General features: G+C 46.9%; 2 protein-coding genes across 4 annotated transcripts in view; one reads left to right on the top strand and one right to left on the bottom strand.

Annotated features, from left to right (window-relative positions):
- Window positions 1–13,391, bottom strand: part of DRAM1 (DNA damage regulated autophagy modulator 1) — a 49,484-nt gene extending 36,093 nt beyond the window's left edge. For 2 of the 3 annotated variants that reach the window (XM_055240332.2, XM_055240333.2), the window contains exon 1: window positions 10,617–13,391. In XM_055240332.2, the coding sequence (XP_055096307.1) occupies window positions 10,617–10,747 (131 nt within the window). In that variant the 5' untranslated portion in view covers window positions 10,748–13,391. The other variant, XM_055240334.2, reaches the window with a different exon arrangement.
- A 1,386-nt stretch (window positions 13,392–14,777) lies between these two features.
- On the top strand, window positions 14,778–15,330 carry LOC134732042 (10 kDa heat shock protein, mitochondrial-like). Its single transcript, XM_063614341.1, has one exon. The coding sequence runs from the start codon at window positions 14,967–14,969 to the stop codon at window positions 15,309–15,311; it is 345 nt and encodes a 114-aa protein (XP_063470411.1). The 5' UTR covers window positions 14,778–14,966; the 3' UTR covers window positions 15,312–15,330.
- The last annotated feature ends 1,157 nt before the right edge of the window (window positions 15,331–16,487 follow it).

The following is a 16,487-nucleotide window of genomic DNA, read 5'->3' as shown; positions in this document are numbered from 1 at the left end:
TCGCTTGAACCCAGGAGGCAGAGGTTGCAGTGAACCAAGATTGCAACACTGCACTCCAGCCTGAGTGACAGAGTGAGACTTCATCTCAAAAAAAAAAAAAAAAAGTCTTCAAAACTTGTATGAATGAATACATACCACAAACATTTTATTTTAACTTAAAGTGTATCAGTGTATATTCATTTGCCCACCTGTGGATGTAGACCAATGCCGTTACAAGAGTATGGGTCCACTATGTCTTCTTGGCATATAAATCACATCTACTCTGAATCATCTCATTTCCAATTTTGGTTTCCTTAAAGTGGAGGGAAGTCTTAAAAACACTTTTGAAGCAATTTGAATTCAGACTCCTTCCAGTTTTCCTTATACTTGTTTCCTAAATCTTTACAGTTGTGAGATCAATTACTAAAAGGACTGCAAATTTTTTTTGGACAATTTGTCTCTTTTTAATTTTTCCAAAGCATTCAACCAGTTTTTTTTTTTTTTTTTTTGAGACGGACTTTCACTCGTCGCCCAGGTCGGAGTGCAATGGCACAATCTCAGCTCACTGCAACCTCTGCCTCCCAGGTTCGAGTGACTCTCCTGCCTCAGCCTCCCGAGTAGCTGGGATTACGAGCGTGTGCCACCATGCCCGGCTAATTTTGTATTTTTAATAGACAAGGAGTTTCACCATGTTGGCCAGGCTGGTATTGAACTCTTGACCTCAGGTGATCCGCCCACCTCGGCCTCCCAAAGTGCTGGGATTACAGGCATGAGCCACTGCGTCTGGCCCAACCAAATTTTTTTAGAATTTATAATTCTATTTTTGCCTACACAGATCAACAGTTAACATGTATTGTGTTAAGTCACACAGTTACAATACAAAATACAACTGGCATGAACATAAATACAATTTGGGAATAAATACAATTGGCATTTGGTAAGAGTACAAAGACATGCATAAGAGAAGCAAGTACCTACAGAGTGGCCCTCACAGGAAGGAGTTTTGAGGGGTCATTGCTTCAGTCAGTGCATTTTTCAAAGAACATTTTTCAAAGTGCATTTTTCAAAGAACAAATTCATCAGTTAACCCAGCAAGCTGATTAAGTTGAGGCTACTAAATAAAAGAGTTTCTGATATTACATTCACATATAAAGCGATCACTTCTAAAATTAGCTCCCAATCAAACATCCTTTCTTATCCAGACCAATGTGGACTGGCCCCTTGATAATACTAATAGCAAGTGCTTCTACACACTATGTTCTTCCAACGGGATGTTAATGAGTTTTCTGTGAGTTCATGTTAATAATGAAGTATGTGCAATTATTAACCAATAGAGAAGCAGAGAGAAGTCAAGTAACCTGTCCAAAGTTCTACAGCTGGAACACATAATAGAACCATACCCTAATCCAGACTGTCTGTTCCAAAGCCGTTGCTCTTAATCATGCTATGTTCCCTCTCAGTATTATTATTAAATATTGTAAATAGTCAACAATGCAAGTCAAATCGACCACAAACTGGGACCGCAAATCTTCTGAAACACAGGGATTTCATTTCTAACTGTGCTGGAAAACAGAACTGCAACAAAAGTCAATGAACAATGAGATGCTGGCAGAATCAGTTAACAATTAAAGAGGAGGAAACTAACAAGGTTAATGAAACAGGACCATATGACACAAATTATCTTGTTCAACATTCAACCAATATTTACCAAGTGCCTGCAATGTGTCAGGCTCTGTCACAAATGCTGTGGACAAACCCCAAATCTCTATCTTCATGGAGCGTACATTTTGTGTGAGACAGGCAATAAACAAGATCAATATCCTTACATATAGATTAAGAATGGCCACTGGGAAGCCGGGCGCAGTGGCTCACACCTGTAATCCCAGCACTTTTGGAGGCCGAGGCGAGCAGATCACTTGAGGCCAGGAGTTCAAGACCAGCCTGGCCAACATGGTGAAACCCTGTCTCTACTAAAAATACAAAAAATTAGCTGGGCATGGTGGCAGGCGCCTGTAGTCCTGGCTACTCAGGAGGCTGACACAGGAGAATCACTTGAACTGGGAGGCAGGGGTTGCAGTGAGCTGAGATCATGCCACTGCTCTCCAGGCTGGGCAACAGAGCAAGACTCGGTCTAAAAAAAAAAAAAAAAAAAAAATGTCCAGTGCGAAAATTGGAGTCTTCAGACATTTTTGCAAAAATGAACCTCTTCATATCCCCCTTCAAAAGCTAAATGTGGTTCATGGGAAACCTGATGTTAAACCATTCATAGACAGCCTGCTCCTGGGGCACGGTTTCGTAGTAGCAGAGCAGCGCCCTCCCTCGATTTGAGCTACTGAAAGTCAGCACTTGACACAAGGGTTTATCAAAAACAAACAAAAAGGCCGGGCACGGTGGCTCACGCTTGTAATCCCAGCACTTTGGGAGGCCAAGGCGGGCGGATCACGAGGTCAGGAGATCGAGACCACGGTGAAACCCCGTCTCTACTAAAAATACAAAAAAATTAGCCGGGCGTGGTGGCGGACGCCTGTAGTCCCAGCTACTTGGAGAGGCTGAGGCAGGAGAATGGCGTGAACCCGGGAGGCGGAGCTTGCAGTGAGCCGAGATTGCGCCACTGCACTCCAGCCTGGGCGACAGAGCGAGACTCCATCTCAAAAAAAAAAAAAACAAACAAAAAGAGAAGAAGGAAACTTTCTTTAAAGTCAAATGTGAAATGAAAGACTTACTATAATATAATCATAAAATTGTATTGGAAAAAGAATGCAAGGCTGGGCGTGGTGGCCCACGCCTGTAATCCCAGCACTTTGGGAGGCCAAGGCGGGAGTTCAAGGCCAGCCTGACCAACATAGAGAAACCCCATCTCTACTAAAAATACAAAATTAGGCCGGGCGCGGTGGCTCACGCTTGTAATCCCAGCACTTTGGGAGGCCGAGGCGGGCGGATCACGAGGTCAGGAGACCGAGACCACGGTGAAACCCCGTCTCTACTAAAAATACAAAAAAATTAGCCGGGCGTGGTGGCGGGCGCCTGTAGTCCCAGCTACTCGGAGAGGCTGAGGCAGGAGAATGGCGTGAACCCGGGAGGCGGAGCTTGCAGTGAGCCGAGATCGTGCCACTGCACTCCAGCCTGGGTGACAGAGCGAGACTCCGTCTCAAAAAAAAAAAAAAAAAAAATTAGCCGGGCGTGGTGGCGCATGCCTCTAATCATGGCTACTCGGGAGGCTGAGGTGGGAGAATCGCTTGAACCAGGAGGCAGGAGGTTGCAGTGGGCCGAGATTGTGCCATTGCACTCCAGCCTGGGCAACAAAAGCGAAACTCCATCTCAAAAAAAAAAAAAGCATTTTCTCTATGAAGATCAGCATCTGAAGAATTAACACATACTTGTCATAACCCAAAATTTGTGATTGTTATATAAATGCAAGTTAAAATCGTTATTTTCCTAATTTTTAGTATCATTTTTGAAGTTAAAGACCTGACCAAACTTCTTTTACTTCATTTACTCTGCAATTTTGTTCCTCCTTTTAAAGTGGCTTGATTCTAGGTGACCCAGTTTTCTGTCATCAACTACTGAGCAGAGATTGTGGGGTCATGAGGTAGAACTATATGGGTGGCCAAAGGCCACAATCTATCCCACAAAACTGTATTCACACAGAAAGTGAGACGTGCTAATAAAGAGAAAAGCCAGGGTCTAGAATTGGCAACACTGAAGAGTAAAGGATCACGGAATATCATGGGCAAGATATGGCAAGAGACACATGCCAAAAAGAAGATGGAAGAGGCCGGGCGCGGTGGCTCACGCTTGTAATGCCAGCACTTTGGGAGGCCGAGGCGGGCGGATCACGAGGTCAGGAGATCGAGCCCACGGTGAAACCCCGTCTCTACTAAAAAAAAATACAAAAAATTAGCCGGGCATGGTGGTGGGCGCCTGTAGTCCCAGCTACTCGGAGAGGCTGAGGCAGGAGAATGGCATGAATCCGGGAGGCGGAGCTTGCAGTGAGCTGAGATCGCGCCACTGCACTCCAACCTGGGTGACGGAACAAAACTCCGTCTCAAAAAAAAAAAAAAAAAAGAAGATGGAAGACAGTGGTCTATCAGCTGGAAAAAGTTAATAATTTGATAAGAAACTATAACAAGTTAAGCATGATTTGGCTTGAGAATGTGGGTGTGGCCTTGTGCAAATCTTTTTTTTTTTTTTTTTTGAGACAGGGTGTCACTCCGTCACCCAAGCTGGAGCGCAGCAGTGTGATCACAGATCACTGCAGCCTCAGAGTCCAGGCTCAAGTGATCCTCCCACCTCAGGCTCCTGAGTAAGTGGGACTATATAGGTTCATCCCACCACGCCCAGCTAATTTTTTGTATGTATTGTAGAGACAGGGTTGCACCATATTGCCCATGGCTGGTCTCAAACTCCTGGACTCAAGTGATCAGCCCACTTTAGCCTCCCAAAGTGCTGGGATTATAGGCATGAGGCACCGCACCCGAGTGCAAATCTAAACTAATTTTTTGAGATTAGCTTTCACCTGTCCTTCCTTTTCATATGCTTTTGTTAATGGTTTCAGAATAAGAAATATCACTTTATGCTATCCTAACTTGTTGTATCTCATGGTGGTTGGTCCCATGTTTTTAATTTTTTTTTTCTTTTTTTTTTTGAGAAGGAGTCTCGCTCTGTCACCAGGCTGGAGTGCAGTGGCACAATCTCGGTCCACTGCAACCTCCGCCTCCAGGTTCAAGCAATTCTCCTGCCTCAGCCTCCTGAGTAGCTGGGACTACAGGCGCATGCCACCACGCCCAGCTAATTTTTGTACTTTTAGTAGAGATGGGGTTTCACGATGTTGGCCAGAATGGTTGCGATCTCTTGACCTCGTGATCCGCCCGCTTTGGCCTCCCAAAGTGCTGGGATTACAGGCGTGAGTGAGCCACTGCGCCCGGCCTCATGTTTTTAATTTAATTTTCTGATAGGAAACATTCATGCCGGGCACTGTGGCTCACGCCTGTAATCCCAGCACTTTGGGAGGCTGAGGCGGGCAGATCACGAGGTCAGGAGATCGAGACCATCCTGGCTAACATGGTGAAACCCCGTCTCTATTAAAAATACAAAAAAATTAGCCGGGTGTGGTGGCACATGCCTGTAATCCCAGCTACTCAGGAGGCTGAGGCAGGAAAATCGCTTGAACCCGGGAGGCAGAGGTTGCGGTGAGCTGAGATCGTGCCATTGCACTCCAGCCTGGGCAACAAGAGTGAAACTCCATCTCAAAAAAAAAAAAAAAAAAAAAAAAAAAAGAAACCTATTCATTTGGCTAAAAAATAAAACAAAAAGGTATGCCTTATAATCATCCTTTTTCCCCATCTGCCAATGTCTCACTGACCTTGACCTACTCCTCCCTCCATCACACAGATAAACCACTTTTATTAGTTTCTTTATGCAAGCTACTGCAAATATATATTATTTGTCTCCTCTTTTTTCTTAACTAATGAGAGCATATGTTGTTCTGCATCTTGCTTTTTCCCATGTAACAATGTATCTTGGAGATTTTTCCATATAAGTGTATTGACATAAAAAGAATCTGCTAGGTACAGAGAGCTTTCACTTGAGGTATCCTTTAATAAATAAACCATATTTATTTAGGCAATTCTCTACTGATGGTCATTTGTAGTTTCCAATCTTTTGTTATTCAAAGCAATGCCCTGAGTAACTTTGCAGAAATGCCATTCTTCACATGGGCATGTCTACCTATAGGATAAATTTCAAAAAAAAAAAAAAAAGGCTGTTGCATCAAATGATAGGGGTGTGTGTGTGTATCTGTCATTTCCTTAGATATTGCCCAAGTCCCACCATGGAGACTTAAATCAATTCACGTTCCTGTAAGCAATGTATGAGAGAGACTGTTTCCCCATATTCTCACCAGTACTAGTATAAAACAGTTGGGTTTCTGCTAACTGAGTAGATCACAACTGGCATCAGTGAGTTTTAATTTGAATATTTATTCCTATTCATAAAGTTGAGTATCTTTTCATATGTCTAAGAGCCATTTGCCAATTTATCCAATATGCTGAAGAATAACAATGCTACAAGGAGAAAGTATCTGATAAGGAAGCTGATTCTAAATGTCATAATGGGGAGAGGTCCTCCTTATGGTTGTGGCTCTTATTTAAAGTGTTCAACTGTGCTAAAAACATTAGACCATCAGGGGCCAGGCGCGGTGGCTCACGCCTGTAATCCCAGCACTTTAGGAGGCCGAGGCGGGCGGATCACAAGGTCAGGAGATTGAGACCATCCTGGCTAACATGGTGAAACCCCGTCTCTACTAAAAAAATACAAAAAATTAGCCGGGTGGGGTGGCGGGCGCCTGTAGTCCCAGCTACTCGGGAGGCTGAGGCAGGAAAATGGTGTGAACCTGGGAGACGGAGCTTGCAGTGAGCCGAGATCATGTCACTGCACTCCAGCCTGGGCGACTGAGCAAAACTCCATCTCAAAAAAAAAAAATTAGACCATCAGAATGGCTGAACAATGTTAGAATGTAAAAGGAAACTCATCCTGAGGACTTTCAAATCACTGACTAGCCACCAAACTGAATGGCCATGTCAAGCTTTTCCTTAAGGGATCTGCCCTGTCCTGGGGTAAAGAGTGAGTGCCCAAGAAATATTCATTCAGCAAATATTGAGAGCTTTCATGGATCTTACAATCCAGTGAAGGGAGACAGAAAATGAACATAATAAATAAGTTAAATCACCTGATTTGTTAGAAGGTGATACATGCTGTGGTGAATAATAAGACTGGATATGGGGACCAGTAGTGCTCAGGAGCAATTTTTATAAAGGGTGATCAGGGCAGGTCTCATCAAGATGATAACATTTGAACAAAGGAGGTAAGTGCAAATGTCTGCAGGAAGGTAACATTGGAACAAAAGAGGTAAGTGAAAAATAGCTGCAGGGAGAACACCTGGCAGAAGGAACAGCCACCACAAAGGTCTTGAGAAGGACGGGTGCTTGATGTGTTTAAGACACAAGGCCAGCATGGTTGAAGGGAAGTACAAAGAGTAGGGATAGAGGAGAGGAGGTGATGAGCTAAGAGATACCATCAGCCTGGCATGGGGTTGCACACTTTTAATCCCAAGTACTCAGGAGGCTGAGGTCAGGGGATTGCTTGAGCTGTGGAGTTCAAGACCAGCCTGAGCAACATAGCAAGATCCCATCTCCAAAAAAAAACAACAACAAAAAAAGAGATAAGGTTGAATATTTCAGGGCCAGTGGATAAATGTAGAGTTATCACTTCTCTGTGTCTGGTTCTTTTATTTTTTTGAGAAAGAGTCTCACTCAGTCACCCAGGCTGGAGTGCAGTGGCACAATCTCGGTTCACGGCAACCTCTGCCTCCCAGGTTCAAGTGATTCTCATGCCTCAGCCTCCTGAGTAGCTGGGATCACAGGAATGTGCCACCACGCTCAGCTAATTTTCTATATTTTTAGTAGAGACTGCGCCCCGCCTTCTTCTCTATGTGTGGTTCTTATCCACATCTTGTTGCTGCACCAAGGACTTGTTTTCTAGGAGCGGGCAGAGGCAATCCAGTGCTCCAGTTACTCAGGTAAGCAGAGAGCAAACAACCTAAAAGACCCAGGCACACATGGGCAATCAGTACAAATGTGTGTTGTGTGTTGGCTGAGAACTCCTGGCAACAAGGGGGCATGCCTTTTTCTCCTGTAATTCTGCTTTTCCTGAAGGCTTCCTTGTTAAATTTTAAACCCCTTCCTTGTAGGGTCTGTGATTTGAGCATCTCATAAGTGATTCACCTTGTCAGCTTATTTTCCGATTTCTGAATGTCTCCCATTTCAAGTTCATCTCGGAGTGATATTAATCACAACTACATCAGACACCTCTATGAACATTCAAAACCTGCCTTTGACAGCTTGGCCAATATCACATATTATCTGTCCTCAACCTTCAGATCTGGGACAAACATGGCTACTGTTTACTCAATAAGAAGCACTGCAGGCTGGGTGTGGTGGCTCGCGCCTGTAATCCCAACACTTTAGGAGGCTGAGGCAGGTGGATCATCTGAGGTCAGGAGTTTGAGACCAGCCTGGCCAACGTGGTGAAACCCTGTCTCTACTAAAAATACAAAAAAATTAGCTGGGCATGGTGGCAGCTGCCTGTAATCCCAGCTACTTGGGAGGCTGAGTCAGAAGAATTGCTTGAACTGGGAGGTGGAGGTTGCAGTGAGCCGAGATTGCACCATTGCACTCCAGCCTGGGCGACAGAGCAAGACTCTGTCTTAAAAAAAAAAAAAAAAAAAAAGGAAGCATTGCAGGACACAGCAAGATGCCATCTCTACAAAAAAAATTTAAAATTAGCAGGGCATGGTTGTGCATGCCTATCTACAGTCCCCAGCTATTCAAGAGGCTGAGGTGGGAGGATCAATGGAGCCCAGGAGGTCGAGGCTGCAGTGAGCTGTGATCCCACCACTGCACTACAGACTGGGCAACACAGCGAGACTTTGTCTGAAAAAACAAACAAACAAACAAAAGAAGCAGCACTGCAGGTAGAGCAGCTCTTTACCTTTTTTTTTTTCTGAGACGGAGTCTCACTCTGTCACCAGTCTGGAGTGCAGTGGCTCTATCTCGGCTCACTGCAACCTCTGCCTCCTGGGTTCAAGCAATTCTGCCTCAGCCTCCCGAGTAGCTGGGACTACAGGCGCACACCACCACGCCCAGCTAATTTCTGTATTTTTAGTAGAGATGGGGTTTCACCATGTTGGCCAGGATGGTCTCAATCTCTTGACCTCGTGATCCGCCAGCCTCGGCCTCCCAAAGTGCTGGGATTACAGACGTGAGCCACCATGCCCAGCTGAGCAGCTCTTTACTTTTACACAAGTCTAGAAGGATCTATCCTGCTTCAGAAGCAAGATGATGGCACTTGGGCCTGAGATGTGCCATGAGAAACCAAGCCTAGGTTTCTTCCAAGCATAATACCAGATGGGAGGGCCAGGCATGGTGGCTCACGCCTGTAATCCCAACACTCTGGGAGGCCAAAGCAAGGGGAATGCTTGAGCCCAGGAGTTTAAGACCAGCCTGGGCAATATAGTGAGACCTTGTCTCTACTGAAAATAAAAAATAATAATAAAAAATAGAAAAAAACAAAAGGCCAGATGAGAACATCTCCTTGATACACATAACATCTCTTCTTTCATAGGCAAAAACCACCACCATTACTGCAAATTTGCACTATTCTACCTATTGCTCTCTTCCCTGCATCTTTTAAGTGCTAGTTCCCTGGGAAAACTGGCTCACACCTGTAATCCTAGCATTTTGGGAGGCCAAGGCAAGAGGATCATTTGAGGTCAGGAATTTGAGACCAGCCTGACCAACATAGTGAAACCCTGTCTCTACTAAAAATACAAAAAAATTAAGCCAGGTGTGGTGGTGCACGCTTGTAATCTTAGCTACTAGGGAGGCTGAGGCAGAAGAATCGCTTGAACCCAGGAGGCAGAGGTTGCAGTGAGCCAAGATTGTGTCACTGCACTCCAGCCTGGGAGACAGAATGAGACTCTGTCTCAAAAAAATAAAAAAATTTTAAAAAATGCTAGTCCCCTCTTGCTCGATCTTTGTTTCCCCTTTCTCCACATTCCTCACCCCCACCCAAAAAAAAACGACAAAAAAAAAAAAAAACACACACACACAGAACATTGCTCACCAGACAGAATGGCTGCAGGCAAAAAGACGCCCTACATTTTCTATCATAGCAGTAACAAACCTTGGGTGTCACCAACCTTATCATCCGTTCACCAACCAATGCATGTCCAGAGGGGTCACACTACTTAGATAAGGATGGATGGTTCTAACGTTTAAAGAATCCTGCCACTATGAGAAAGGCACTGAGCTGGAACCCACATAGGAGGATCAGACCATTGTCCCTGGCACTGAAGTGCCCCTCGGGAAAGGTGGAGGCCAAAGCACAGGAAAAGTGAAGGGGTAAAATAACACAAAAGATGTCACAAGTTGTTGACAAGTTGAAGGCTTTGGGGTCACAGTGCCCAGAGGTGTGTCTGGTGCAGCTCCAGAGAATTTAAGCCAGACTCCCAGAGACCTGGGGGCAGCACAGTGTTGCTTTCTGCATGGCTGGGTGTGAATTCTGCTCCTACCATTAACTAGTGTGATATCAGTGTCACGTTGATGATATTTCATCAACTTTACACCACCGCTCCCTTGCAGGAATAATGAGCCCAAACATCCACTTCAAGGGATGTTAGGATGCAGAAGTGAAAATAGTGGCTGTTTAGCATATACCTGGATCTACCTCTTGTATAATATATGTCATCTATCAGGACCCATCTTGTTTTAATATCGCCTAAGAACATCCGGCTGAGATTCTGTCCCATACCCAGACTGAAAGCTCTACCGTCTATCCTGAACCTCTCCTTGCTGCCACCCTGTTCCATGCTCCGGGTACAGGCAGAAGTGCTCAGCGCCGCACCCGCTGCCTCACTAAACATCCCAGGCTGTCGGGAGCACCTCTCCTCCCGCTCACACCTCGGCCTGACCACCAACGACGCCCCCAGCTGGGTCCAGACGCCTTCCCTCCCCATCGGCAGCGCTCCCTGTAGTCCCTGTGCCTGCTCCTGGGGCCCTGGTGCCCACCCTGCCACTCACCTGATGTAGGGGAGGAAGGGATTGACGTGCCTGGAGAGCACGGCGACCACGTAGGAGATAATGAAGGCGGCTGACGACCAGGTCACCAAGAGGAAGGGGAGGAAAGCCATTCCCTTCAGGAAGCGCAGCATCACGCCGCCGCCGACGGAGTGCGACGCCCGGGCGTCGGGTTGCTCCGGGCTGCCTGGAGGCGGCGGCCGGGCGCGGACGGTCACGGACGGTGGGAGGGGAGGCTCCGCGACTGCCGGGACAGGCCCAGCCCCGGAGGGAGGGGAAGCGCGAGGAGCGGAGGGAGGGGAAGCGCGAGGAACGGAGGGAGGGGAAGTGCGAGGAACGGAGGGAGGGGAAGCGCGAGGAACGGAGCGAGGCTGCTGGCGGCGAGGCTGCTGGCGGCGAGGGTGCCGGCCAGAGTTGGTGGGGCGCGGGCTGCCCGGGCTTGTTGCGAAACGAGTGAAGTCACAAAGCGGCCCGGCAGGGTCGGAGGTGCGCGGCGACCTCCCAGCGGACGCGACGCCGGAGCCGCCGGAGGGGACGCGGGGGTCGGATTCCTTTCGCTTTTGGTTCGGACACTCGGCGGGAGCCGGGTTGGGAGCGGGCGGGCGGGCGGCGTGGGCTCACTGGCGAGGACGCCCGCTCTGGCATTCCCAACCTGGCTCTACCGCGCTGGCCCTTGCGCAACTCTGGAGAAAAGGATTTATTTCTCCCAACACCTCCCTCCCGGGGGATTTCCGGAGTGCCGTGTCTTGCACCCCGAGGGCGCCCCCTCTGAGGTCCCGCCGCTGGCGCGTCGCGGCAGAGAGAGTGGCCACCGCGTGGTGACACCCACGCCATCCGGTCGCGCTGCCGCTGCGGGGGTCGGGCAGAAGTGTTCAGTGAGGTTCGCCAGGCCACGGGGCGCGGATGTGGCTCCCACCTCAATGGTGAACACCCGAAAACCCAGACAGGGTGGGAACGGGTGGGGTGGAGAGTAGGCGGGTGGGGTGCGGGGCAGGTGGGTGAGACTGCGCTCCCAGGGAGCCGGGAGGCCCATTGTGCTGCTTTCCAGGAGAGCGCACCTGGAGAATATTTCCTGGAAATAAGATTTCCCAGGCCAGGCGCTGTGAATAGCCATCACTTTGGGAGGCGTCCAAAAGCCATCACTCCTGGAATGCCATCACTTTGGGAGGCCGAGGTGGGAGGATCGCTTGAACCCAAGAACTAGAGATCAGCCTGGGTAACATAGCGAAACCCTGCTTCTACAAAAAAAAAAAAAAAAAAAAAAAAAAAAAAAAAAAAAGGAAAGAAAGAGAGAAAAAGAGAAAAAAAGCCAGTTCCAGTTACTCAGGAGACTGAGTTGGGAGGATCACTTGAGCCTTGGGGGTCGAGGCTGCAGTGAGCCTTTATCACTCCACTTCACTCAGCCTGGGTGAAAAAGCAAGACCTTGTCTCAAAAAAAAAAAAAAAAAAATCCCCTTTCTGCCCTCCCGGTTCTGGAGTAGCCCAGACTTGGAGCCTTGGCCTAAGATGATTAATGGTGACTTGATATATTTCAAGCCCTGTGAAAGGGATTTGTGTTCTGGAGGCACTTATAAGCACATGATTTTGATAGTTTAGGGAGTCTGAGCCCAACATATGTGGTCGAAATTGTTGGGTCATTGGTGACCAAAGGTAGGTTCCTTTCAGCCACATACACATTTCATGGGTGCCATGCTAGGCTACAAAGATGAAAATAATAGTACCCTCAGGACTAGGACACTGATAGATCAAAATAACAAAATTAGGCCGGTCGTGGTGGCTCATGCCTGTAATCCTAGCACTTTGGGAGGCCAAGGTAGGTGGATCACCTGCGGTCAGGAATTCGAGACCAGCCTGGCCAACATGGCGAAACCCCATCTCTACTAAAAATACAAAAAATTAGCCAGGCACCATGGCTCGCGCCTGTAATCCCAGCTACTCAGGAGGCTGAGGCAGGAGAGTCGCTTGAACGTGGGAGGTGGAGGTTTTCTCAGCTGAGATCACACCACTACACTTCAGCCTAGGTGACAGAGCGAGACTCTGTCTCAAAAATATAAATAAATAAAATAACAAAATTATGTTATGTGGTTTATTAAATGGAAAGGAGAGGGTTTTAAAAAATAGAGACATGCCCAGAGCTGAGAGCCAGGGGCCTGGGCTCAGATGAAGGACCAGGGAGGTTTTCTGACAGATGACATCAGAGTTTTCAAAAAGGAAATAATTACTAACCAGGCAAAGAAAAATGAGATTAGCATTCCAGGCCTGAAAACAACTGGAGGAAATGCATACACAGAGCTTCCTTCCCTGGGACTATGAAAGCACTTAAATAAGTGTGAGGCAGCAAATGGAGAGAGGAACAAAGAGGCCAAGTCACCAGAATCCTGCTGAGAATCTTGGATTTTTGGTATTAAGGAGAAAGTAGGAACATGGGCAGACTAGTATTTCAAGAGATCACTGTGGCTGTGGAGTGAGTGCCCGCCATACAAAACAAAGTAGAAAATTTAAAATAAGGCTTTTTAGAAATCACAAAAGCTGGCCAGGCGTGGTAGCTCACAGTTCTATAATCCCAGCGCTTTGGGAGGCCGAAGCCTGGACAATATAGTGAGACCCGCACCCATATCTACAAAAAATTTAAAAATTAGCTGGGTGTGGTGGTGCATAACCTATGGTTCCAGCTACATGAGAGGCTCAGGTGGGAGTATCATTTGAGCCCAGAGTTCGAGGCTGCAGTGAGCTATGATCACACCACTGAACTCCAGCCTGGATCACAGATCGAGACTCTATTTCAAAAACAAATAAAAATTAAAAAACGGTCAGGTGCAGTGTAATCCCAGCACTTTGAGAGGTTGAGGCAGGCACATGACCTGAGGTCAGGAGTTCGAGACCAGCCTGGCCAATATGATGAGGCCCCCGTCTCTGTTGAAAATACAAAAATTAGCTGGGCATGGCGGAGCACGCCTGTAATCCCAGCTACTCAGGAAGCTAAGGCATGAGAATCGCTTGAACCTGGGAGGTAGAGATTGCAGTTGAGCTGAGATTGCAGCCACTGCACTTCACCCTGGACAATAGAGCGAGACCCTGTCTTAAAAAAAAAAAAATGGCCAGGCACAATGGCTCACGCCTGTAATTCCAGCACTTTGAGAGGTGGAGGCGGGTGGACCATGAGGTCAGGAGTTTAAGACCAGCCTGGCCAACATGGTGAAACCCGGTCACTGCTAAAAAATAGAAAAATTAGCCAGGTGTGGTGGCGGGCACCTGTAATCCCAGCTACTCAGGAGGCTGAGGCAGGAGAATTGCTTGAACCTGGGAGGCAGAGGTTGCCGTGAGCCGAGACCATGCAATTGCACTCCAGCCTGGGTGACAGATAGAGACTCTGTCTCTAAATAAATAAATAAATTTTAAAAATAAAAAATAAAAATCACAAAAGTTAGCAACCATGGTTTCATTGTAATCTCTACCTAGGTTTCTGTGTTCTGAAAATCACTCTATTCTTCCCTTTTTTCCTTTCCTGCCCTACTACTGATTCATCAGACTAAAAAAAAAAAAAAAAAAAACTCTCCCTAAGCAAAGAAATTAAAATATCAAAGGGAATTCACCTGTTCATCTTACCCTTCTGCTGCTTATGTAATTCCCTTAATTAAGTAATTCAATTGGCTAATCACTTTTAACACAAATATAAGAATTGTCTGGCCAGGTGTGGTGGCTCACACCTCGAATCCCAGCACTTTGGGAGGCCAAGGTGGGCGGATCACGAGGTCAGAAGATCAAGACCATCCTGGCTAACACGGTGAACCCCCGTCTCTACTAAAAATACAAAAACAAAATTAGCCGGGCGTGGTGGCCGGCGCCTGTAGTCCCAGCTACTCGGGAGGCTGAGGCAGGAGAATGGCGTGAACCTGGGAGGCAGAGCTTGCAGTGAGCCGAGATCGCGCCACTGCACTCCAGCCTGGGCGACAGAGCAAGACTGTCTCAAAAAAAAAAAAAAAAAAGATCTGAGGCCGGGCATGGTGGCTCACGCCTGTAATCCCAGCACTTTGGGAGGCCAAGGTGGGCGGATCACCTGAGGTCAGGAGTTCGAGACCAGCCCAGCCAACGTGGTGAAACCTCGTCTCTACTAAAAATACAAAAATGAGCCGGGCGTAGTGGTGGGCCTCTGTAATCCCAGCTACTTGGGAGGCTGAAGCAGGAGAATCGCTTGAGCCTGGAAGGCGGAGGTTGCAGTGAGCCGAGATCACACCACTGCACTCCAGCCTGGACAACAAAGAGCAAAACTCGGTCTCAAAAAAAAAAAAAAAAAAAAGAGTTGTCTGACTATAGAGCTAACAAGAATTTGTCGCTTAAGATGAGTATGTATACATGAGAGCAGAGTACGAGTCTGAGGCGGAGGGAGTCATGGCAGGCCAAGCGTTTAGAAAGTTTCTTCCACTCTTTGACCAAGTATTGGTTGAAAGGAGTGCTGCTGAAACTGTAACCAAAGGAGGCATTATGCTTCCAGAAAAATCTCAAGGAAAAGTATTGCAAGCAAGAGTAGTCGCTATTGGATCGGGGTCTAAAGGAAAGGGTGGAGAGATTCAACCAGTTAGTGTGGAAGTTGGAGATAAATTTCTTCTCCCAGAATGTGGAAGCACCGAAGTAATTCTAGATGACGAAGATTATTTCCTATTTAGAGATGGTGACATTCTTGGAAAGTACATAAGCTGAAACGTCACTATTGAAATGGCATCAACGGGAGGCTGCCCATTCCACTGAAGTTCTGAAATCTTTCATGTAAATAATTTCCATATTTCTCTTTTATAATAAACTAATGATAACAAATGACATCCAGTGTCTCCAAAATTGTTTCCTTGTACTGATATAAACATTTCCAAATAAAAATATGTAAATGAGTGGAAAAAAAGAGTATGTATACATATATGTTTAAAATAAAGACACTATAAATGTAAAAGTTCTGGCTTTTTTTTTTTTTTTTTTTTTTAGACAGAGTCTCACTCTGTCGCCCAGGCTGGAGTGCAGTAGTGCAATCTTGGCTCACTGCAACCTCTGCCTCCCGGGTTTAAGCAATTCTTGTGCCTCAGCCTCCCAAGTAGCTGGGACTACAGGCAAGCACCACATGCCCAGCTAATTTGTTGTTGTTGTTGTTGTTGTTGTTGTTGTTTTGAGATGGAGTCTCGCTCCCATCATGCAGGCTGGAGTGCAGTGGCACAGTCTCTGCTCACTGCAACCTCCACCTCCCGGGTTCAAGCGATTCTCCTTCCTCAGCCTCCCAAGTAGCTGGGATTACAGGCATGTGCCACCATGCCCGGCTAATTTTTGTATTTTTAGTAGAGATGGGGTTTCACCATGTTGGCCAGGCTGGTCTCGAATTGCTGGCTTCAAGTGATCTATCGCCTCAGCCTCCCAAAGTGCTGGGATTACAGGCGTGAGCCACTGAGCCTGGCCCTTCCCAGCACTTTGGGAGGCCAAGGCGGGTGGATCACCTGAGGTCAGGAGTTCAAGACCAGCCTGGCCAACATGATGAAACCCCACCTCTACTAAAAATACAAAAATTAGCTGGGCATGGTGGTGCATGCATGTAATCTCAGCTACTCAGAGGCTAAGGCAGGAGAATCTCTTGAACCTGGGAGGAGGAGGTTGCAGTGAGCCAAGATCACACCACTGCACTCCAGCCTGGGTGACAGAGTGAGACTCTATTTCAAATAAATAAATAAATAAAATGCTACTCCAGTGAACACAAGAACAATAAGAAAGTAAAACAGCCTTATTCCTGATATGTAGAAACCTTTAGTCTTGTAGATGGAAGATCAAATCTGCCACTACGTTTCCTTAAGCCAAAGCCTAATCCAGAGCAAGGCTCTACCTCTTAGTTCTGTGAAAGCC

This window comes from Symphalangus syndactylus, chromosome 13 (genome assembly GCF_028878055.3).
Source record: "Symphalangus syndactylus isolate Jambi chromosome 13, NHGRI_mSymSyn1-v2.1_pri, whole genome shotgun sequence".
NCBI lineage: Eukaryota > Metazoa > Chordata > Mammalia > Primates > Hylobatidae > Symphalangus > Symphalangus syndactylus.
Note: the sequence above shows the minus strand (reverse complement) of the source record. Positions and strands in the feature narration are given on the sequence as shown.

Coding starts and splice junctions, on each gene's coding strand:
- LOC134732042 (XM_063614341.1), top strand. CDS start 14,967: ATGAGAGCAGAGTACGAGTCTGAGGCGGAGGGAGTCATGGCAGGCCAA.